The 23,364-nt window shown below is 30.4% G+C and overlaps 1 protein-coding gene across 4 annotated transcripts; it reads left to right on the forward strand.

Annotated features, from left to right (window-relative positions):
* Positions 1-324: 324 nt before the first annotated feature.
* Positions 325-14,090, forward strand: LOC8273280 (protein TRANSPARENT TESTA 9). Of its 4 annotated transcripts, none has more exons than XR_007217700.1 (22): positions 325-695; positions 1,442-1,493; positions 1,596-1,672; positions 1,763-1,896; positions 2,039-2,135; positions 2,294-2,351; positions 3,112-3,220; positions 3,302-3,422; positions 3,516-3,705; positions 4,454-4,764; positions 5,934-6,022; positions 6,149-6,204; positions 6,948-7,010; positions 7,203-7,343; positions 8,432-8,537; positions 8,741-8,815; positions 8,939-8,988; positions 9,360-9,516; positions 9,601-9,767; positions 12,559-12,849; positions 13,341-13,589; positions 13,681-14,090. XR_007217700.1 is itself a non-coding variant. In XM_048380261.1 (21 exons), exons 1-20 carry the CDS (start codon positions 643-645, stop codon positions 12,847-12,849), a joined length of 2,397 nt encoding a protein of 798 aa, XP_048236218.1. In that variant the 5' UTR covers positions 325-642; the 3' UTR covers positions 13,681-14,090. The 4 variants fall into 4 exon arrangements, 2 of the variants coding, with proteins under 2 accessions (XP_048236218.1, XP_048236219.1); XR_007217699.1 differs by having other exon boundaries at positions 13,454-13,589; XM_048380261.1 differs by lacking the exon at positions 13,341-13,589.
* The last annotated feature ends 9,274 nt before the right edge of the window (positions 14,091-23,364 follow it).

Consider the following 23,364-nt stretch of genomic DNA (forward strand, 5'->3'; position numbering starts at 1 on the left):
TGCCATGGTAGATTGAGTCTGTTCGAGAGAAATTCTTAAGGAGACTTAGTCACATCATTCCTAAACTAAATCAATTGCATGTCGATATATAACTTCATTTATTAATTATAACATTTTCATTGATTGATATATAAATTATTAAAATCTAACCAATAAAAATATTATAATTAATAAATAAAGTCATATATCGTATATAATTGATTTAATCCATGTACACCTCAACATACGTGGAAATGGAAACGACGGCGTTTTCTGGAAGTCACGTGAACGACACATTGGCATTTGCCATAAGCGACGCATATTTTCAAAGACGTAAAAGAAAACGTTGAAAGTTGGTTGTTGCCTGTCATCAAGAACAAAACTACCAAACGGCCAAAACCAATGTAGCAACTCACATTACGCGCAAGCGGACCACCTTTCTCCACATCATCGCCCTAAACATTTCCACCGCTTACACCTCCCAAAACGCACTCACTTTCATTGATCAGACGCAACGCAACCGCCAAAAAAAAAAGAATATTTCTTATTATATCATATCATATTTTATTTTATCTTACTTTGAATCATAAATCTGTTATAATTTTTGTTGTTGTTCAGCTTCTTTGGATCTGTCATCCATCAACCAACCAATTAATCAATATCATGTGGCGTTCTCTCTGGCGATCTATCGATCGCTTCTCTCTCCAGCACTTCAAGTACGCGCTCTATTACTTTAGTGTCAATAAACTTTATCAAATTTTGTACGCTCATGGATCTGAATATGAATTGTTGTTATGTCAATTACGAATTTTGTTGAATCTTTTAACGTAGCGTAGTAACTAGAAAGTAGCAATGTATTTCAATTATAGTAGTATATTAGAGATTGCCATCTGTTTGATCTTCTTACTCAGTCAGTGAAGTGATCGGTTTAACTGATTTTGATTTGCAACTCAGAAATTCCAAAAATCCATCAATGTTAGAATTATGTTGGTTGCTATTGAACTCATGGTATTGACCTTGTGATATCTTATTAGTATCAAAGACATTATATTATGGGCTTTATGATATCTTTATTTGGAATCTATTATTCTTATTATGATTTGGATTATCATTATTTCTACACGAACGCAAGTAGGTGTTAAATGCTACAGAAAGATACAGAAATGTGTAGAAAATCTTGCAGGAATTCAATGCATTTGGGATTTTATTTAGTTATTTTTCATGCTTTGGAGAGTTTGTAGTTGCTATATGATCCTACAAGATCTCAGTTCAATTGCATTTTGAGATATGATTTATTCCGATTTCCAAACAATGCCTTTATGTGTGTATTTTTACTAGCAACTGTTTTGCTGTATAAGATAATTGGAAATAATAGAAGAGCAGCTGAGTTATATTATTATATGGTAAATTCTTCTCATTACCCCTCTTTTCCTCATCGTTGCTATTCTTTTTGTTGACTCAGACATGTAATTAACGAACTACGAGAGATCAAAGTTGTTGATAAGCATAACAGGGTAATTTGAATAGTCTCTTAATTATTCCATATCACTTTCAATGTAGTCTGTGATTGTCTTTTAATCATCAACTGAATTTTTCTTCTCTTGTTTTCTCTTCAGGAATTAGTTGTAGATCTTCTGCAATCTATAGTAGAGATAGTTACTTATGGTGATAGACAAGACCCAATGATTTTTGAGTATGAAATGCTAATGACACACCCTCTTCTGTTTGGCTTGCTTTTTGGTATATCGTTTATATTAAAAGTGCTCTTTTTTCACATCTGCAGATGTTTTATGGAATACCAAGTTTTGACGGAGTTTGTTCGCCTGTTAAAGATTAGCAGAAATTCTAGAATTGAGGCACCATTACTTCAGTATCTTAGTATAATGATTCAAAACATGAACAGTGAACATGCAATTTGTAAGATATGAAGCATCAATTATTGTTTTATTACATCATGTGTAGCTCCTAGTCTATCAAATTGTTTTACTTTTTCTGGTTACTCCAGTCTTTGTTCTTAAATTAAAGTTCAATGACACGTTTGATGATTCTATCATGGCAGACTACTGTTTGAGCAATGATTACATCAACAGCATTATAGCACATCAATACAATTTTGATGTGGGCGATCTAGCTCCATATTACATATCATTCTTAAGGTTGTGATATTGCCTCTCTAAAACTGTAAAATACATCCAATAATTGCATTATCCATATATATTGCTTGTCTTAACTGTTAATTTTGCTAGTAGAAATGGCGTAGAATTCTTTCTGATTGCTACTTATGCTGTTTTTGTTTTCCACTTTCTTATATCAGAGCAGTGAGCAGCAAAATAAACAGAGATATGCTTTGTCTCCTTGTAAAAGTTCGTGGGGTAAGTTAAATTCATGCATCTGAGATTTCATTCTTCATATATTGATTCATCATTTGCCTCTGTGGCCATGTTTAAGAGTGGAATGTCATAATTACTGAGCATATATTTTTTTATGAGTAAGAAACCATATAAAGATCATGGTCTTTTTACATTTAAAATAGAAGAAAAATTACACTAATGAAATCAAGCTATAAGAACAGTTTAACAAAATTGCAACTTCAACTTTTGAATTATCCAGGCCTCCTGTATTGTAATTATATGAGATGGTTGTTACCTATGGCTGGTTTATGATTGATAACATGCCATGCCCTTGAATTTTATTCTACATGCAAAGCAATATTTCCTTTGAAAAAAGGCTTCACCTAGAATCTTGCTTTGTGGGGTTGATTTGATAATTTAACTGAGAATGAAAGTAGTTTCAAGTCCTCAATTTGGATTAACGTGATCACTGAAGGGGGGCTACCAGAGGCAGGTGGCAAACAAAAGCAGAATAGGCATTTTTTGCTAGTATTTTAATTGTGCAGAGAGGTAGTTTTGGCTATTTGAACTGTGTTACAGGCCCAATGTAGCTGTCTGGTGTTCCAAGTGTCCTTTATCTTTATGCCTTATTACCATGCTTGGAACTGATTTAGAGAATCACAAGGTTCATACACATGCACACATGTATTGTTTTCGAAACATGTTATCACCACAAAAATATGTCCTTGCACTTTAGCAATGGCCTCAAAAAATTCTGTTTATTGTTTTTGTCTAATTGCAGGATGTTCTAGTCTCTTTTCCCCTATATAGTGAAGCTCTTAAATTTGCTCAGCATGGGGAAAAGATGATTCAGACAGCTGTACGTGCCTTATCTCTCAACATATATAATGGTATTTTATCATCATTTGAAGTTTGTACCCAATAGGAAGTGTTTCATCTATAGATTGTAACAGTTTCTTTTGCTCTTGCAGTTAGTGATGATATGGTTTATCAGTTTGTTTCAACTCCTCCAGCGTCAAAGTATTTCTCGGATTTGGTCCATAAATTGAAAGAGCAATGCGTTCATCTAGACAGCATTGTCCTTGCTACAGAGTATTTTTCTTTGATATTCTTAGAAATGCTTAGTACTTGGTTGGTGGTAGGCAAACTATCTATATTTAACAAAACTACTTTACTTTTACGCAGAGGTGCATGCATTAACCAAAGAAGAAAAGATCTACTTTTGCAAACTGATAAAATTGTTGATGATCTATACTACTTTAAGGATATTTTATGTATTGGTGCATCTTGTTTGAGCGAAGTTGTTACACAGAATCTTCTCAACTTGCTTGTGTTTCCCATACTGCTTCCGCTTCTCCAGTTAAGGCAGAATGATGTAAGTAATTTTCCCTCTTAGCTCGTCCTTTGTAATATCATTTTGAACTCATGAGATAATTTCTGGGAATGGTTTAATATTGAATCAACTTCATTATTGTGCTTTTGTTATAAATGTAGGATAGTAGGAGGCTGCATTTTGTCATCGAACACATTCAAAATTGCTTTTCAACTTCAAAATTAAATTGAGTTAATTTTATGGTCCGATGGAGTAAATTTTACTTTAAACATGGAGTCACTTGCCCTATGGTTATGAATTTGCCGAATCAGTCATACTTCTGGTGTACATGGGTAACTCTGCCTGTGATATTCTTGTCCATCTATTTTATGTATGTGTGTCTGCATAATTAACTGATATGATTTATTTCTTTTCTCTCATCAAATATTGTCTGCTAGTTTGTCAAATGTGGAAGGTTAAAGTGTCTAATAATAAATTCACCTTGAATGCATCTTCTTCAAATGATCTTAAATCTTCATCTCCAATAATTATGTCTGAATGAGGATTAGAGAAGTTGCCTGGGGTTATTGTATCATAGGCTTGATGTTAAGTTTCAAGAACCTGGAAACTGGCTTCACATTTTCACCTTCTACTGCCTGCTAGAACCAGTTTACATATTAAATTATTAAATTTCCAAATCATTGTGGTGGAAGACATGCAGAGAAAGTTTCAATATTTGCATATTAAGTGGCATTTATTTAGAAAATTTTCCTGTAACTGACAATAAATTACATTTTTTCATTTCTTTCAGGGCTCAGATCTATCCGCCATTACTTCTCTGTATATACTTTGTCGTCTTCTTCAAATTGTTGGTGGAAAAAAGATTATTAACTGTGTGGCTGAAATTATTCTATACCCATTTATGTTAAGTATGAGGGATGCTAGTGAATTAAGTACTGATAATTCATTTTCGAACCATTGGAATGATGTGGAAAAATTGGTGGGTTCTGGTTCTGAGTTTGAAGGGGCAGAAAACATCAACGGAGATCTTCTCTGCAAGCTTATGTCATCCAGTTCTCATTCTGTAAACTACATTGTGGATGATAATGTATGTCAAAAAAGGTTTGTGGATTTTATTTCTTATAAAGGTGCTTGTTTCAGGATGTAAATGAGAATACATCTTGAGGAAAAAGGCATCCTCTACTTCTTATATTAACTATAGATGCAGTGGCTGAACTATCTGTATTCTTGACTCCTAGGTGAATCCTTTGTAAAAACTAGAATATACTGGAAATTAGCTGAACTTTTGGTCCTTGTTGATAGATCAAACATATCAGATGATTTTGTATGCAGCCATGTGGTGCATGCATAATATTATTGGTGAAAGAAAGAAATTTCATGGTGTAATATTTGCAGTAGACGAGAACTGGGAATTTAATAATGAGTAGGCGCAGAATTGTAAATTCTAGGAAGCTTCTGAAATAAAATGTGAGACAACATTGATTTATATAAATGTCTCAGAGACCATGATCTGGGGAGCCTCTAGTCTATCTTGTGAGTCGGAACTCTCAAATAGAGTTCTATGCATATGCAGGTTGCCGTACCTAGATACTAATTCTACTTGTTAGACTTTATCATTCTTTTCTGCTTATGATAGGTGTAATGGCACCGTATATAGTGAGGCAAGCCTTTGTGCAATGGTCAGGTTGCTTCTTTTTGCCTAGAAGGTCCTTAGGTCTTAGTCGTGGAATTAGCCTCTCTGCAAAATTGCAGATGGAAGGGTGTGCTTGGTATGCCCTTTTATAGGTGGAATTGCACCAGGCAGTTTGTTGTATATGGCTTAAATTGAGGAGATTTGAACAGTAACATAATAGGTGTCTGATCTTGTGATGGTATATTAATATTGTGGAGCACCACGACACTTTTATAGAGCCTGTAAACTTTTGAAGCAAGTGACCTAGTATGAACCACATTTTCTGTACAAGCTCTACTTTTTACCTTGGTCCGGACAGTGGAAGAATCATAGGCAGCACATTTTTTGCGGATCTTTTGACTCATAGGGCCTTAGGATTTATTTATGTTGACTTCTGTTTATTCATTCACTAAAGAAAAATCTGGGTAGTGTTTATGCTGCATATGTTTCTTGATATGGCCCCCAAGCAGATAATATATGCTGTGTCTTGTTTGATATCCAGTAGTGCAGTTCAGGCTAATCTTTTCCTTTATTATAAAAGGAACCGTGTGAATTATGTTTATATTGGTCCTCAAAGTAAAATTGTTTGGCGGTGCAGGAGCGGTATACTGGCATTTATTTTTTCTGACAATCACACTCTCTTGCTAGCATCCCTATTCTTATTGCTTACTTTAGCAGAAAGTAAAGGTATTAGTTGTTTACTGGTTTTTACATTACAGATTTAGATACTCTAAACCAAGTTTTCTCATTGAGTTAATTTTTTATATTTTTTAAATTTTCCTGTCTTTCTTTCTCCCCTTTGTTTGGGCACAGATATTGAGCATTTACTGGCTTCTATGATTGGACCAAGTACAATACAGCATCGGATGGTAAATTTCAGATTCCATATGTTTTGGATTAGAACTTACTTTCATCAGCAGATCTACATTCAATCTAGTAATAACTTCTAATGGAACTTACTAGCTCACTCTATACCAGCCTTGAAGAAGCAATTATAGTTTCAGTTAATTTCCTTTTCCAACTTGATTCAAGGAAGAGGGAAATGGGACCTCAGCATTTGAGTCCTTGACCTCTTATGCTAATAGGCGAACACTTGCTGACCAAGCTTAATTTCAAAAGCATGCTCTTTTAAGTGCCAGATCAGATGCATTGTTGAACTGTTAATTACTTTTATACTTTTGACCCATTGATTTGATCACATGCATGAATGTTACTTTTATACTTATTACGAGTCCGGAGATATTTAATCTGAATGTTTCTTTCTAGTACTAGGCGAAATACATACATTTTGATCTCCCGATTAGGTTTCACTGTGGTCTTTCTTCTTTCCTATTTAATGCTTATTTGCAAATACATATTTGCAATTGCTGTAAGCTTGATCCTTGCTATTCCAGGAGTAGGCCTCCTTAGGAGGACGGGTTCATGTTAGTATCTGTGGCTGATTTTGGTTCAGACCACAGAATCTCCAAATTGAATGTGCTTGATCACATGAATGTTTTACCAGACTCGCTTAATAGCAATAACTATTTATGTTTTGATACCATGGTCTCTGTAATTTCCTGTACATTTTGCTTGGTTTTGAGCGTAAAACTATTGATGTATTCATCTCCAGGATCATAACATCTCAGATTTAGAGCCAGAAGATAGAAATATTTTTGTAAAGTTTATGCCACAGGTAAACACTTTTCTTTCCACGAACTTTTCTTGATGTCTATAAATAACAGCATGTGGTCCAATACTATTCATGTTCTCGACAAAGATGCATTAAACTATCTCTAGTTTCACCTGATCGTTGACCTTGACCTTGTCCATCTTGGTTCTGTTTAGCTTTCATTATCATGATGAACTTCTTAATTATCTTTTACAGATATTAAATGCGTTATTGAAGGTTTTAGCTAGTGAGCCATCAATCTCTAAACAAATACCATGGCATACAGGGTGGTTCTTGCAGAAGCTACTGGTTTTACAAGGAAAGAGGCTTGATGATCATACTTCGCAGTTGTTTAATGTAAGGATTCAACTGATTACTGTATATCTTTTGTCAATATAGGCGTCTTTAGTGTTGCAGTGGTATTTTTGTGATGTAGGACAGATTTAGATAACCTGTTCTATGTTGATTTTTGCAGAAAAATAAAGATTTTTTAAAATGAATTCCAGGTCTGATTTGACATGAAATAGGAAATAGGAAAGGAAATATAAGAAAACTTCTAAGAGTCAAAACTTAGAAGGTTTGGTAAACTAATCGTAACACTACTTGGGTTAGGAATCCTAAACTAAGAAATTCCAAACCAATACTAACTAGCAAATATTAAACCAACTAAAACTCCTAAATCAGACTTAAATTAAAGTAAAGACTACTAAATAAATTCTAAATACTGTTCCAGCGAAGCAGAAATAAAAGAAATACCCTTTAGGTATTGAAATTGTAAAAATTAGACCAAAATTCTAAACCTCTTGATTCTTTGAATTTTATTTTTCTCGTTTGCATCATTTTGCTACTTCTGCTATGTCAAATAGTAGATTGCTACTTAATACAATAATTTACTTTCCTCTGATGGTGGCACCTTGGACAAGTTTGCTACCTATTTGTCATCTTTGATTTGTTTCTGTTTAAGCATGCTATATTTGTCAGCTTTCTGCCTGGGTTTTTCTTTAACAAGTTATTTCCTTTAGATTTTAACTTTGCCATGGGGAATTGAGAGATGGTCTTTCGAGTATTCTTTTTCAACTTATTTTTCTTTTAATTTCATTCATTTTTTTAGCAAGTTCATCTATTATTTTCCTCTTTGGAAGATTTTAGCAAGTTATTCTAGATTTCATATTTGGCATAGGAAGTTGAGAGATGATCTTTTGAGTATTATTCTTTTAATGTATTTCCTAATTTCTTTCAATTTTCTTACAGAAATATTTCAAGTTACAAATTTCCACATAGAACTAGAATTAAAATTGCATTGCCTTTGCTTCAGTCCGGGATTTGTTCTTGTATTTAAAGAAACATAAAAACTTGACTATGTGCCTTGCTATTTTGCTTATTTTACTTAACAACTATGTCTTGAACTTTGCTAAAGGTTTATATTTTCTAGTTCTTATTGACAGACTTCGTATGAGCAGTCCCGTGAACGCTTGCGGAAAGAACTTGATGGGTGCTGGTTTGATTACGTTCTGGACACTCTGAGAAATGAATGGGCGAGCTGTAAAACAGGTATCTTCGATGCCTAGAGCTGAGTGCCCTAAGTTATGGGATTTTTCTTTGGATGTGGTGTTCTTTTGTATTCTTGAGAAACGAATAGAGAGCTGTATAGCCACCAAAAATAGAAACTGAAAGATGAAATGGAAATGATTCTTGACATCAATGTGGAGCATTTTTTCTGGGGCTCATTTCATCTATTATGACATCATGCACAGCTCTTGAGAAGCCATCTCAAACCATAGATCCGCTTTTCCTACTAGAGCTTACTGCCTGCTTGCAGAAGACTGATGGTATGGTGCTTTTTCATGCTGATTTTCTATTTCTAGTATAATTGGAGCTCTTATGCTCTAGAAATTAGTGCCTTGCACCTTTCCATTTTTCTGGGAGAGTGTAACATTATGTATAATTTGCAGGCAATGTTTCAACTTATGCTTCTTGGCAGAGAATGGTTGACACAGTGAAGGTTTGTATCATGTATTCAATTGGATGTCATTGCAAGATCTTATTAGTTTAATAGGGTATTTTGAAGTTCACATTTAATTGCTCCTGGCCATGTGTTCTGCTAGTTGTCACTTTGCTTCATCTCTTGATTCACCAAACTAGTATTATTAATTTTGGTGTGCACATGCATTTGTCTATGCACTTCATGAGTTAAATTTCTCTCTACAGCAAATGTCTGTTTCTATTTTGGTAGAATCTTTTGTTTTGAGGTTTTTTCTCAATTGACAGCGTGAAAAGATCCTTGTCAGCATCTTTTCGTCACTACTTCTTTATATCATTTTCATTATACAAGGTTCTGAGATATAGAATAACTCATAGCTATTATCTGTGTAGGTTTTCATTGTCCATTTTCAGCTGAAGGCTTTGATTTGCAAAGAAGAGGTGCTTGAAAAATCTTTACTTGCTCCTCTGAGCACTCCTTCAGGTGATTCTGGAAGAATCCATGCTTCAGATCCTGCATCTACAAGCTTTGGATCAGAGATTTCCTTAGGTTGGGTGTCATGACTGTCAGCTCTCTGTCAAGCTTATGCTCCACTTACAAGTCTTCATTCTTTGATTTTCAAAACATTTGCAGGATCTGGGATTCCTTGCAGGATTGCCTTTTCAAATGCTGGAATCAGGGATATTTACATGATACCCGTGGCAAGAGGAACATCTGGGAAATTGTTTCTTGTGGAGAAACATCCCTTCCGTAGTCAACGGGGAGTTGTTATTGCCATTGCCCCATTGGCGGGTTTAAGTGTAAGTCTAGACTTCCTTATTCATACTGCTGCTGGGAAAAACTTTGACGCTAATCTCGAGTCCGTCTTAAAGGATGTCTTGTTTTAAGTCTGACTAGACAATTAATGAATTGTCTAGGTAACTGGTTATATGTCTGGATGGAGGTTTTCCCTGATTTTTGAGGGTTTTATGAGGTTTGGTAACTCCACGCTTGTTTGGGAAGGGAGTAGCAATTGGAAGTAGGGTCTCTGAAGGTTTTTAAAACCCTAGTAAAATTAAAAAACTCTAGAAAATCTTATCTTACCTTATCTTATTTTTGCCAAACAGAGAAAGAGCCAACCATGGTTGGCGTTTCTTGTTGGCTTCAATGGATGCTTGCTTGATCACAAATTATATGGCTGAAGTGCTTGCGCCCTTTTAGCATTGCACTGGCAGGATGTTAGAAAGGCACCATGTAATTTTACGTTAAAAAACCTTTAGGCTATTAGGAGAATCAAATATAGTTTTATGATTGTAGAATTAAATTTCAGCAATGGCAGTGGCAAAAAGTTTAACCATCTATAGAACTATAGGAAGGAGAATGATAGTTAGGCTATCTAAATGCACCTGAATGTGTGGACAAAAAATTATTCCAGAATTCAAACGGCACTTTAGGGATAAAGAAGATGTAAATGCTCGAAAAGTTTATCTTTATATAAAAACGTAAAAGAACAGTTATAAAAGCTAAATAAGGTACAAAGGATTCGTGAACCATAGCCGGAGACTGAGAAGGTGTGAGGTTCTCAATACAGCCTATTTAAATGATGGTTATGTCTACATCTAGATAACCATACAGATTGGCCAATGGATAAGCTTCATCATTGAGAATGAAATCACTTGGTGATAAAGAATTTCTGCACCCTACTTACTTTTGCAAAATGCAGGAGCGAAACAATCAAAGATTCATCCAAAGTAATATTTCTGAGTTTAATGGATTTCATAGGTATAGGAAGAAGGCCTATCAAATAGAATAAATCCTATTAATTACTGTTTAATTATTATTTTTATTTAGTTGATTTAATAACAATTATTTTAATAAATTGTTGTGATAAATCTAATAATTAATTTAATATTCCATAACTAATTACGTGTCTTAACAATTGATATAGTTTTATTTATAAAAATATTTTATAAAAGCAAATAAAAAATACTCTATATTCTTTTTATTATATATAAATCATTCTACTAATTTAGATGCTATTTGTGAGAGAGTATCATTGCAGAATCTAGGATAAATAGGATAATGCAAGTTCAGGGAGGATGGGAGAAAAGAGTCTTCGGGACAGTGATGCCAATGTACCTACAAAAACAGAATCAGGAAAGATCCACAGCCGAAAGAAATTTCTTTCCTCTCATGGAAGGCTTTATGAAAGTGTCTCGTACTTACTGGGAAGTGTTAACTATTGTCTCCCCACATTGGCATTTATAAACTTCTAGAAGAAATATTGACTCCACTGCATCGTTAATATTAAAAACCAGATGGAATCCTGAAAGAAGGTGAAAAAGGGTGTATTTTAGGGCCACCTTGAAATTTGCACATAATAATGAGAGTAGAGATATGGGCTATTACATGATTCTAGATTTTCTTCAATGTTTTCATTTTCATCCTGATCAGATATTTGGACTGACCGGAGGCACTATTACATGATTCTAGAATTTTCTCATTGTTTTGATTTTTATCCTGATCAGAGATTAGGACAGTATATTGGATGTTCTCCATAAATTTTGGAAGAAATTTCATTTTCTTAACCATAAGATTAATAGAAGAATTCTTTGTACAAGAACCATGCATTGCCAATTCCATGCAGATATCTGTCCATTAGATTTCAAGCTGAAAACTTGAAACAAACATCTTTTGTTACTTATGTCTTAAATTCTTAACCATAGATCAATAGAGGAATTCTCTGCAACAGAAACATATGTTGCCAATTTCGACATTGATGTTGCTGATATCTGTCCATTAGATTTCAAGAGCGAAAGCTTGTAACAAACATCTTTTATTATTCTTCCTTGCGTGTCAAAGGCATCATTCATCGATAGACATGGAGGCTGTCATTCCTGCTAGCTAAAGGAACATTTAGTTGTACTGATGCCAGAACAAGAATGATATGTGATTAAAAGTGTAATTTACGTGGAAAGACTTTGCTAGTAGACGCAGGAAATAGATGGACTTGTGGCTAAATATATAAAAATAAGATAAAGACGGTGCTTAAGGGGAGTCTGCTGCACAAAGATGAGTGGCTGTGCTTGTGTGGTGCAAGTTGGTATGAGCTTGATGTCTTTTATGCTTCAAGTAATATGCAACTTGAGGCATTGAATAAAGGGTTAATTTATTAAAATATAGGTGATTCGCTCCCCTGAAGTTGGGTTCAATTTAGAGCATTTTTATATCTCTTAGCTTTCTTTTCCTCCCTTGGAGGAAAATGGTGTAACGTTTTGTAAGTATTTATTTTCCATTCATAGTGGTGATGTTGAATGCAGTCATTCATCAATCTACATACTCTCCTTCGCCTGATTGTTTTTCAGATTTAATGACCCCCAGTTCTTGGGGTTGGTTCTCTCTGTTTCAATGTCTGAGCTCACATTGTTGAATCTGCTGTTGTGTCTGATAATGTCCCATTGATTTAGGACAATCTCATATTTTCATAGTGGGAATCTTTAGCAAAAAGTAATAGGACTGAAGAAGTGAATCTTGTTGCCTTGCTTTCTCATAAATATTGAAGAACATTGCAAAAGATGCTAGTCTTAATATTTTCAATTTCAATTGCAACAGCCAAAGATAGACGAGGATCATACCACATGGTTGCATCTCAGAATAAGAGAGTTTGACCCAAAATTATATGCAAGTAGAACTAGAAGCGACAGCCCAAAAGGATTCAATCATGCTGCAGATGGGAGATGGACACTTGGCTTCTCAAATGCCAAAACTTGCGAGGCTGCTCGATTGGCCATTCTCGGGGAAACTAATAAGCAGAGATCTTCTGTGAAGAGCTCACTTGCCCTACTACTTGGAGACAAATCTCATGGTCAAGATCAGGAAGGCTCTAATGTTAGAGGTTTATAGGTAGGTCAACAATCTATTTCTCTGCTCTCTTTCTCTCTGTATGTTCTATTTCTTTCTGTCCCTTTGAAAATTCTGTTGGTGTAACATAGATAGCATAGCTCTGCATAGTAAGTTAAGTGATAAAAACACTGAGATGTCAACTCCTTTACGGATTTAATCCTTGTGTATTACTTTTGGAATGAATAATACATAACCGCATGTTATTATGTTGTACGTACAATAGATACAAGTATAAACAAAATCCCACTTTCTGCATCTGAAAGGTTTATGTATGTGGTAGACCGAAGCTTCAATGTTTAATTTCTATCTGAAGACCAGCTAAAAACAAGTGAAGTGGTTTCTCTTTATTATTTATTTCTTTAGGTTACAATTTCTCCTGAAATAAGGGTCCTGCATTTCTTTTCCCATCTACATTTGTATATAAGTGATCATGCCTGTTTCTTCTCTTGCATTGACATAGTATGGTGTTGTATGAGTATATATGCATTTAGGTGAAATCACAGATACTTCTGGCGAGCAAGAAAGACATAGTTTCCTCTATTTGGCAAATGAAAGGTGCTACTACAGATGTGATATGACTTTAGCATCTTTTCCATATGGATAGGCATTGATTAATTGGAAGGACATGAAACTGGAGGAAATAAGTCTTAGCTTCTTGTTGGACATATCCCAGTGGCAGTGGTTGATTGCTTTATTGAAAGCAGGATAAAAAAGTTACAACTACATACTAGAAATTTCAGGTTGACAAATCTGATGTGGCTAAATAATTGAAATTTATAGACCCATCGTGATTTCATCTGTGGACTGTACATGTTTGTTAAATTATTGCAGGATGACGCGTACTGCGTATAGAATTTACTGGTTACCGATTTAAAATAACACATCCCACGTGGCAATTCTTTAGTGGACAATCTCCGTAATATGGTTACTGAAATTTTCCAACGGTTTGAGGTGCCATGCGGTGTTCATTTCGACTTGAAGATGTTGGGTCGGGTCGGGTCGGGAAGTTTGTATTTTTGAGGTTCCGGCGACGGGTATTACTCTGTAAACTATTGGTGTTGGTGGAGATCATTTGTTTGAGAGGTTAAATTGTTGGCTTTAAAAATCTTGTTTTGGTTATTCTTCTTGTTGCTGCAAGTGGAGCGATGTGACAATGTTTTTTGTGTGGTTTTTTCTGAACGAGTTGCAGCTTTTATGCAAGAGTATTAGTTTGAGGGAATTTTTCCGTCAACCAAAACCCATATGATATCTGAGCAACTACATAGAAGCATTGAGTTTCGTTGCCAGATGCTTAATTTCTTTCAATTTGGGGTAGTATTTATGGTTCACTTTCACCCACAAATTCAGTTTGTTGGTCCATATTAAAACGAGACCCTCAGCAAAATTCGAACAATTGCTAGTAAACTGATATCAGAATACGGCCATTAACAGCAGGAAACTGAGTATCTATTCCTCATTAAGCTAATATCAATTCTATTAATTATAGTTTTCTTTAAGGTATATAAAAAGACATAATAGCAAAAAAGGTAGAAGATTATAGAGATAAAAATAATGCAAACTTTTTGGAAAAGGAGTGTGTGTGGTACGTAATTCCATCACCTTTTAATTAACAAGGCTGTCATGTCAAAATTAGAGCAACTTTTTCTCCATGAGAAAACCTTTAAAGTCTGCCGCCCAGCCAAAACTATAAAACTAAAAAAAACTATATTAATTGTTAAAGAAACTATTCTTAGATATTGCTTTCACCCACATGGCCACGTATAATAGACCAGAGATGCTTATTTTGAAGCCTAAAAGCATAAAACGAGCGGCCCTTTTGAGTAGATAATGCCATTTTTTACTTTTATTAGTGCTTTATGATATGATAGAGAGAAAGAGATTAGACATTGCTTTTCTTTAAGCAAAAGAGAAATAGAAACCAGAGTAAGAGCTTGTATTCTTTCTATTCTCTAACATACTTATGCAATATGTTTCCACAGAAAAAAAGAAAGGAAAAATTAAAGGAGTTGATGGTGAAAGAAGAGAAAAGATATCCCTATCTTTCACTTTAATATACTTGTTGTGGGGAGAGAGATGGAGATAGACCCAATTTATATTTAGCAAGTAACAATTTAGGCATTGCTTTTGTTACAGTTATACAACTTTGCTCATTAATTATTTAAAAACAAAGTTGTAATTGTTTATTGGTGAGAGAGAAAGAGGAATGGAGTTAGGGAATAGGGTGTGTCTTAAGTAACTATATATATTCCTCTCATTTATTCATTCAAACACTCCTTTTTGTGGCATTGCAGAAGAATTCTACTTTGTTGTTTGTTTGTTCAAATTATCTGGTGCGCTTTATATGCATGTCTTTTTAGGCCTAGGAAGATGACAACCTTTTTGACTGGTGACTGAGAAACTCACTCGGAATGAATTAGTATATCAGTCTGGAGTGATTATCTCTTTTTTTTTGTTTTCTTTTTGAGATTATTTGTTGTTAATTAGGTAGTAATCACTCTTTTTGGGTCCTACTCAACTCAAATCTTAGGATATGTGATCTCTAGAAACCATTCTTATGGACTTAGGATGCCTTTTCAGGGTTAGTTTGATTAAAACACACCACATATAAACTGATGGCAACCTTAGGCATTTTTGCTTAATTTTCAAATGATATATATAGATGATGGTCATCTTTAGTTTTTACAAATTGTGGTGTATTTTTTATTTGCTACTATGTATAAATTTATAATTGATTTGTTATTTCATAATAAAAAACATATTTGATTTGTCATTTTCATAATATAGAAACATCCGTGATATAACTTTTTATTACAGTAATTTTTATTGTGAAAAACTTACTGTGTCTAATCCTTTTTAATTTAGAGTTTTGTGATTAAAAAATATGTTTTTATTTATTTATTTATTTGAAAACTCATAACTTGAGCAGTGAAGGACTAAAAATCATAACCTGCCGATGATGCTGGTGAATTTATGATTTAATACAGCATTTGATTAGAAGATTGCCTCTAGTAGAATTATAGCGTAATCAAAGTTAAAGATAGGCAGTGGAATTTGAGACATTCCCAGCAAAGTGATGATAATACCCTTGTTTCTTTCTTATTTTTTCAACGTCATGTCATATCATACGTAATGCTACTTCTTGGGGTTCTCTATAAAAGAAAACAACATTCTTTCTAGTTGTTTGGAATTTGGCTGCCTAGTGAGACTGTAGCTCTTCATATGTGTGACTATAAAGATCTACTACCTGGTTTGACATCAGTATAGACCCATCTTTTATCTTTATTATTTTAGTTTTCTCTCTCTTTTGGGTTTTGGATTCCCTTAAACCTAATTCTATCTCTCTCCTTTTCTCTCTTTCTTTTCTTTTTCTAATGAATATATACTTTACCTTTGAAGGAGATGTAACGAGACTGAAAGTATATTACCAGTAGTACACACTGATTTTTCAAGTGTCTTTGTACGAAACACTGTAAGATGATTGCGGAATGCAAGAGAGATCTCACGTCTGCTGTGCATGGAAAACTTAATCTAGTTACGCTGCTAGTGTACGTTGTTCCTAATGGTAAAGGGTGTTAAAAAAAAAAACCTATTTCATTATAATTTTTTCAATTAACAGTGAAAAGAACATTTTAATTTAATGAGTTGAAAATATTTATAATAAAATAATAGTAACAATTAACATACAGATAATCGACCGATACATATACATATATACTATAATATAAAAAATTTTACATATAGAAAAAGGTTCTAATATGTTTGACATAAATATTATGCTGATTTGTAATTTTTATATTATTTAAATTATTTTCTATCTGAACTAAAAGTTAACATACTATTTTCTAACTAAATAATTCCTATCCTAAAAATAATATATTAACTAATAAATTTCTTTTTAATTAAATAGTAATTCTTGATCCTGAAAAAATATTAACTAAAATACTAATATTAGTTTATATAAATAAAAGTAATATTATAATTAATAAATAAGCTTTTCTCATTTCATATGGCATATTTCAAGTTATACATTTCATTAAATTATTATTATATGTATCAATTTAATAGTTTGAGGTTTAAAGACCAGGAGTAGCATGTTCCAAATTTTTTTATATAATGTTAAAGTAAGAATATTTAAACATTACAAAATATAAATCTAATATGTTTTATCATATTACCCAATAACTCATTCATTATGGAATTTGCACTAAATATTTTTAGAACACGACACTTAATTGTACTAGTCGTTTATCCCGTGCGGTTGCACAATTGTTATTATTATTTTAATTATAAAATTAAATTTATAGATATAATCTAATTAATTTTTTAATATTTAATATTAAGTTATAATAATTTTAAAAATAATACCAACTAAATATTTTTAAAATAATATTTTTAAAATTTTATTTATATTATTACATTAATAAAATATTTATTTATTAATATTATCTTTAAATTAATACTGTCAATAAATTATTTTTAAAATATTTCATTTATTAACTCTAATATTATATAAATTAATATTATCAATGTAATTGATATTACTATTTTTTAAAATTTAAAATTATTATATAATTAAAAATTAATTTATCAGTGAATATAATTTAAAATATTATTTTTATAATAACAATTATTATCTAATTAAAAAATTAATTTATTAAATAATATAATATTAAAATATAATCAATATGTTATTTTTTTAGAATAATCATTATTTAATTAGAAAACTAATTTATTAGTAATATATTATTTCTTAGGATTAGAATTAATATTTAATTAGTAAAACAACTTATTAATCAATAAATTAATAGAAAATTCACAAAATTACAGATAATTTTGAATTTTATATATAAAAAATAGTACACATGTCAAAATAAAATATTTTTAGGTCTCAGAAATTAATATATATATAGATTAGTGGTGGTTAATGTTTTGGATTCTTATAATTTTATATTTTTTATTTAATTAAATATTTAAACTGATAAATTTTGTTTAATATTATATTCCTTTAGTTTCACTAATATAGTTATTTATGTTATATATTTTAAACAGTAAAATTATTTGGATCTCAAAAGAAAAACAGTAAAATTATTTTAATACTCTTTTTCTTTATTTTTGGTACTTTCTTTTTCTTTTTCTTTTCCTTTCTATTCTTTTTTCTTTACCCTCTTTTCTCTTTCTTCTTTAATATCTACTATTACACTAAAGAAAAAGAGGTCCTAAATTAACTTCATTTTTTCCTTTTTTTTTTTTTTTCTATTTTCTGTCCTTTCTCTATTTTATAAAGAAGGGAAAAATCCAATGTGCTTTTCTTTTTCTAGCAATCCTTTTCTGTAAAAACAAAGAAAAATTAATAAAACACCTCTTTTTTCTTTTCTTTTTTAAAGATTTTCAAAATCGTATAAGTATGTTGCAATTGTGTTTTATTTCCATCACTTTTTCCCTTTAAAGTCTATTTGCGTCTTCTTGCAGTAAATGTATTCTTTGTTAAACTAGACTATAGATTTTCATGTTCTTTCATTTGGGGATTTTGAACTTTTTTAATCGAATTTATTAGTTTGGGTGCTCCTAATATATGCATACTCGTCGCTTTTAGGTGACAAAATTGATTCTCAAGAACAAAATTTTGATAACTTGAATTCTTATTTAGCTTTTTGTGTTTTAATTGTTACAGTGAAGAGTTGAATATATCATTAGAAACTTACTTTATTTCAATAAAAATGAAGGAAAAGATGATATGGAAGGAAGAAAAATAATATTTGAGTTAGAATAATCTCTGAGTTTTTTCTTCTTCTTTTTCTTTGGATGAGCGATAAAAAGTTCTTTTGGTTTTCTTCCTCAGGAAGAAGATGAAAGTTAAAGAAATTTGGTAAAGAAAAATGGATATACAAAAACCAGAAAGAGAAAAGGGACATCATAAAAGGAGAGTATTTAAACTATTTGATAGCTACATAAGTAATTAGACTCTGAATTTTGCAAAAAAGAATATTATATCAATAAAATTTATTGATTTGAACACTCATTTCTTGCTTCCAATTTTTTTACTGAAAAATATTGATAAAATATTAAACTATTTAAATAAGTGGCAGCATGAAGAGCAGCCAATAGTAATCGAGCTTAACAAACACGTATTTATTAATTAATTTTCTGTTCTTCATTGTAAATGCTGTATATAAGTTAGAATGATGTATTTTTTTTGCTTAATAAAATAAGTATTTTTATCAACTCACCCCAATCACAGGCTCTACTTCAAAATTATTTTTATAAACACAACTAAACTATAATTATTTTTTGAATTTTAATTATTAAAAGATAGCGGGAAATATTCTAAAAAGAGAAGAAAAGAAAATATGGAATTTAAAAATGTTTGCAACATAATTTTCCCTTTTTGATTAATTTAAAAACTGAAAAATAAGAAAATTAGGAATTGGAGAAAGAAACATGAAATGAGAAAAGGAAAATGTCGTTTTCTATAACTAAGCAAGGCCTCACGTTTGAAAGGAAACGCGTTTCGGACGATTTTTTAATTGTTTTTGCAACAAAGTTGAAAAATAATTGTTAATCGTACTTTTTATTCTTTGTCCAGATTTTATTATTTTCTTTTGATATTGTAATGCATTTAACATTTTATTTGATTTAAAATAAATAAATAAAGAAAATAAATATTTAAATTATCTTAATGTGAGAACAAATTAAATTATTTTCAAATTGGTAAAACCAATAAAAATATCATATTATATACAATTGATTATTCAAAAGCTTAATTAAAAAGAATTATCTATCTATATATATATGAAAAAAGTGTTTTGACATATAACTTCTTTTTCCTAAGTGGCATTATTAAATTGTTTAGAGTTATTTTTTTATATTTTAATATTTTTTTATGTTTTCTATTTATATTTAGTATTTAATGTAAAGTAAAATATTCATTTTTCAAAGTAAAAGAATCCTTTTAATTTCTTTGTTTTTTTTCAAATCAGATGTTAGACTGAGATCAACACACGCATTAGCTTTCCATGCAAAGCAAAACAACCATCTTAAAAGAGTTCTTTAAGTTTCTTTTTTTTTTTTTTTATAAATCAGAAATTATTTTTTTACATTTTGATATTTTTGTATATATATTTTTTTAATTTTTTCTACTTGTATCTAGCATTTAATGTGAAGTAAGATATCCATCTTTAAAGTAAAAAAGCCTTTTAATTTTTTTTTTTTTTTTAAATCATATATTAGGCTGAGATCAATACATACATTAGCTTTTAATGCAAAATAAAACAATCATCTTAAAACAGTCATTTCAGTTTTTTTTTTCTTTTTAAATCAGAAATTAGACTTAGATGAATACATGCATCACCATATAATTATTTAAAAAAAATTAATACCAAATAGATAAATCATAAGAGTTAAAGCGTTTTTTATGTAACTTGCAGAAAGGATTCTCTTCAGCACTTGAGCTCCTCCATCGTTCCTTTCTTTTTTGTTCTCTTTATGTTACTGATTAAAGAAAAAGAAGAAGAAGCGACAAGTAGAAAATAAAATTTCTATTTTCTTTGTTCTTTGACACGATATTTGATAATTCAAAGACAGGCTTCGTGAAAACGGGTTTGTATTGGATGTTCACTTTTCTTCTCATTTTCTTTCAAATTTCTGATATATAAATTTGTTGTTGTATGCTCTTCTTTCTTTCTCTTTATTTTTTGATTTCATTTGTTTATTAATCTCGTATATATATACAAGTGAAAAAACATATCCAAGTGAAAGAACACATTTATCTATATATGAAAAACAATGTCTTAATATATATTTTTTCTTTTTTTATTTGGCATATTATATGATTTTTAACACTATTCTCTAAATTTTCAGAGTTTCACTTTCTATACCACTAAATTGTTGTTTTAAGAATTTGATAATAATTGTTGATTTTCTTTCTTCATAAATCACTAACGTTATTCTTTTCCTTTTTCTTGTCAAATCTTGACTCTTTCACTATGTTTTCTAGTTTTTTTTTTTTTATTTCTTTGTTCCTCTATTCATATTTTATTGATATAAATTTAGTTGTTGATATTATGTTTGTTTTTTCTTTTCATTCCAATCTTTCTTTTCTTTTTTCTTAGTCCAATATATTGAAATTTATGAAATTTTTTCTGAAAATGTTATTTGTTGAAACGTTTTTTTCATAGACTTTACAAAAATGTATTTATCTTTACTTCACATTATATTTTAGAAAAAAAAAATAAAAGTAGACTGTGTTGAACTTACACTAATATAAGCTCATGGGTGGGTCGCACTCTCATTGGTTGCTGAAATAAAATCAGAAAAGATTCTAACTTACCTATCACTTGCAATTATCAATGTCAATGCCCAACTAATTTTAGGTAATGTGTAATTTAACAACTTTAAACTTCTTCCTATTATTTTACATATAGTACATGTGCTTGATTGTTGGCGGAGTATAACTTGTGCTTATATATTATATATATATATAATATTGTTCTATCTTCTCTATATAGCATATTATATGACTCCTAAGCAATTTTTTTATAATTTTTAAATAGTTAATATATTTTAATATTTACTATTTTTTAAAGTATTATATCATAACTTTAACACTTTAATTATGATATTTAATTATTTCAAATTTCCTCTATTTTTTGAATTTTTTTCACAACTTCCACATTAGATAATTTTTTTTAAATATTGCATTACAATATAAAATAATTTAATTATAAATTAATATTATCTTATAGTCCTTTTTTCAAATTCTTCTCATAATTTTAACTTTTGATTATTTTTTTAATTTCATAATAAAATAATTATCTTATTAATTAATTTTTTTTTCTTTTTAATCATCACATTTATACTCATAAGAGTAATTAAGCTTAATAGCCTATTTAGTGCCATTTGAAGGCACAATCTTTATATTTCTTCTCCTTTTAAATTTTTTTTATTATATATTCTTTTTAAAATATTTTTATTTTTTTGAGGATTAGTTCACACTTAATATCTTAATTAGTACCATTTGAAAGAATAACTTTTTATATTCCTCTTCATTTTCAAACTTTTTATTATAATTTTCTTTCTAAGTTTTTATTCTCATAGGAATTAATTAACTTATTAATTAAATAATTATCTTTTATTTTTAATATTCATATATTTATTTTTATTCATTTTCTGTCTCTTATTTCATTTTATCTCACACCTCTTTTACTTTTATTTTAAATTAAAAAATTTCATTGACGATTATAAAAAATAATTATATCAAAAAATGATGATAATATTTTAATATTATTTTAAAATTAATATTTTTACTTTTAATAATATAATTTTATTATTATTAAAATGACCCGCCTTATGGCGGGCATTAATCTAGTTTATATACTAAAATAATAAATAAAAAGAAATTTAAAAATCGCAATGCTTCCTTTTCCTTTATTAGAGAGTTACAAATTTATAGCGGTGCTCCACATGAGGCTTCAACTGAGTTAAAATTGCATTCATTTTTGTCCTCTGACACAACTTTGAAATGGCATATTTGCATGCTCAAAGCGAACTATGGAGAAGTGAAAAAAATATATTTTAGTAATATATTTAATTGAAATTTATAAAACAATTCATTTTATTTAAAAAAAAATATGAGAAAGAAGATAAAATAAAAATGATAAAATTGAAAGATATATTTTTTATGCTATGAAATGTATTGACTTATTAAAATGGATTCATTTGAAAATTCTATATATTTTGTTAGGATTTAATTTAGTTGTAACTAATTTCACACAAATTTAATTATATAAAATACTAAATTAACTTTCACTCCTTTTTTAAAATATATAAATTTTAGATTTCGTGAATGAATTCCATAAATTCTATAGACTTCAACCAAACACTATATAAATATGTAATAATCCGGAATTAAATCATAGGAGAAATGTTTGTATTGGCCTTTTCTCTTATATAGGAGGTCATCTATCTTAAATATTTCTTAAATCTAATATGTTTAATTTTAAAATTCTTTCAATTGCTAAGCTAGACCACTAAAAGACATTTCATGTAATTGGTTCTAACTCTTTACATAAATATTATTAACTATTTTTTTGTCTCGTTTTAATGTGAGACTTAATTCGTTTATACACCCCTATACCCTAGAATATTATTATCCTATAAAAATGCTAGAAACCACTTCTTATCCATGTAATCTCATTTATCTTGAAGTCTACTCTCCATCTTCATCGAACCACTGCTTTGAGTCAGATTGTCACAAGTCTACTAATTTCTGCCTAGCTTGTCCACAGGTTATAAACTATTAAATGGAGTTATGCTTTAATACTATTTGTAACGATTTAGAAGTAGATCTTATGTGAAATTATTTGTTTTGGCTCTCACAAGCCTCATAGTGCTATTCTCTTAATGGATTTAAAAATTTCTAAGGAGGTCACGTCATGAGATTTATATAAACCTGACACACTAGCTTAATTTTGAAATTTTTTCAACTCTTAAGGCAAACAACCAAAATATATCTTGTGT

Source organism: Ricinus communis, chromosome 10 (genome assembly GCF_019578655.1).
Source record: "Ricinus communis isolate WT05 ecotype wild-type chromosome 10, ASM1957865v1, whole genome shotgun sequence".
NCBI lineage: Eukaryota > Viridiplantae > Streptophyta > Magnoliopsida > Malpighiales > Euphorbiaceae > Ricinus > Ricinus communis.

Excerpts from the sequence above, each read along its gene's own strand:
- LOC8273280 (XM_048380261.1), top strand. The coding sequence starts at position 643 with ATGTGGCGTTCTCTCTGGCGATCTATCGATCGCTTCTCTCTCCAGCAC. Across the intron at positions 8,538-8,740 it reads ATGGGCGAGCTGTAAAACAG|CTCTTGAGAAGCCATCTCAA; the intron begins GTATCTTCGATG and ends CATCATGCACAG. Across the intron at positions 9,517-9,600 it reads TGGATCAGAGATTTCCTTAG|GATCTGGGATTCCTTGCAGG; the intron begins GTTGGGTGTCAT and ends AAACATTTGCAG.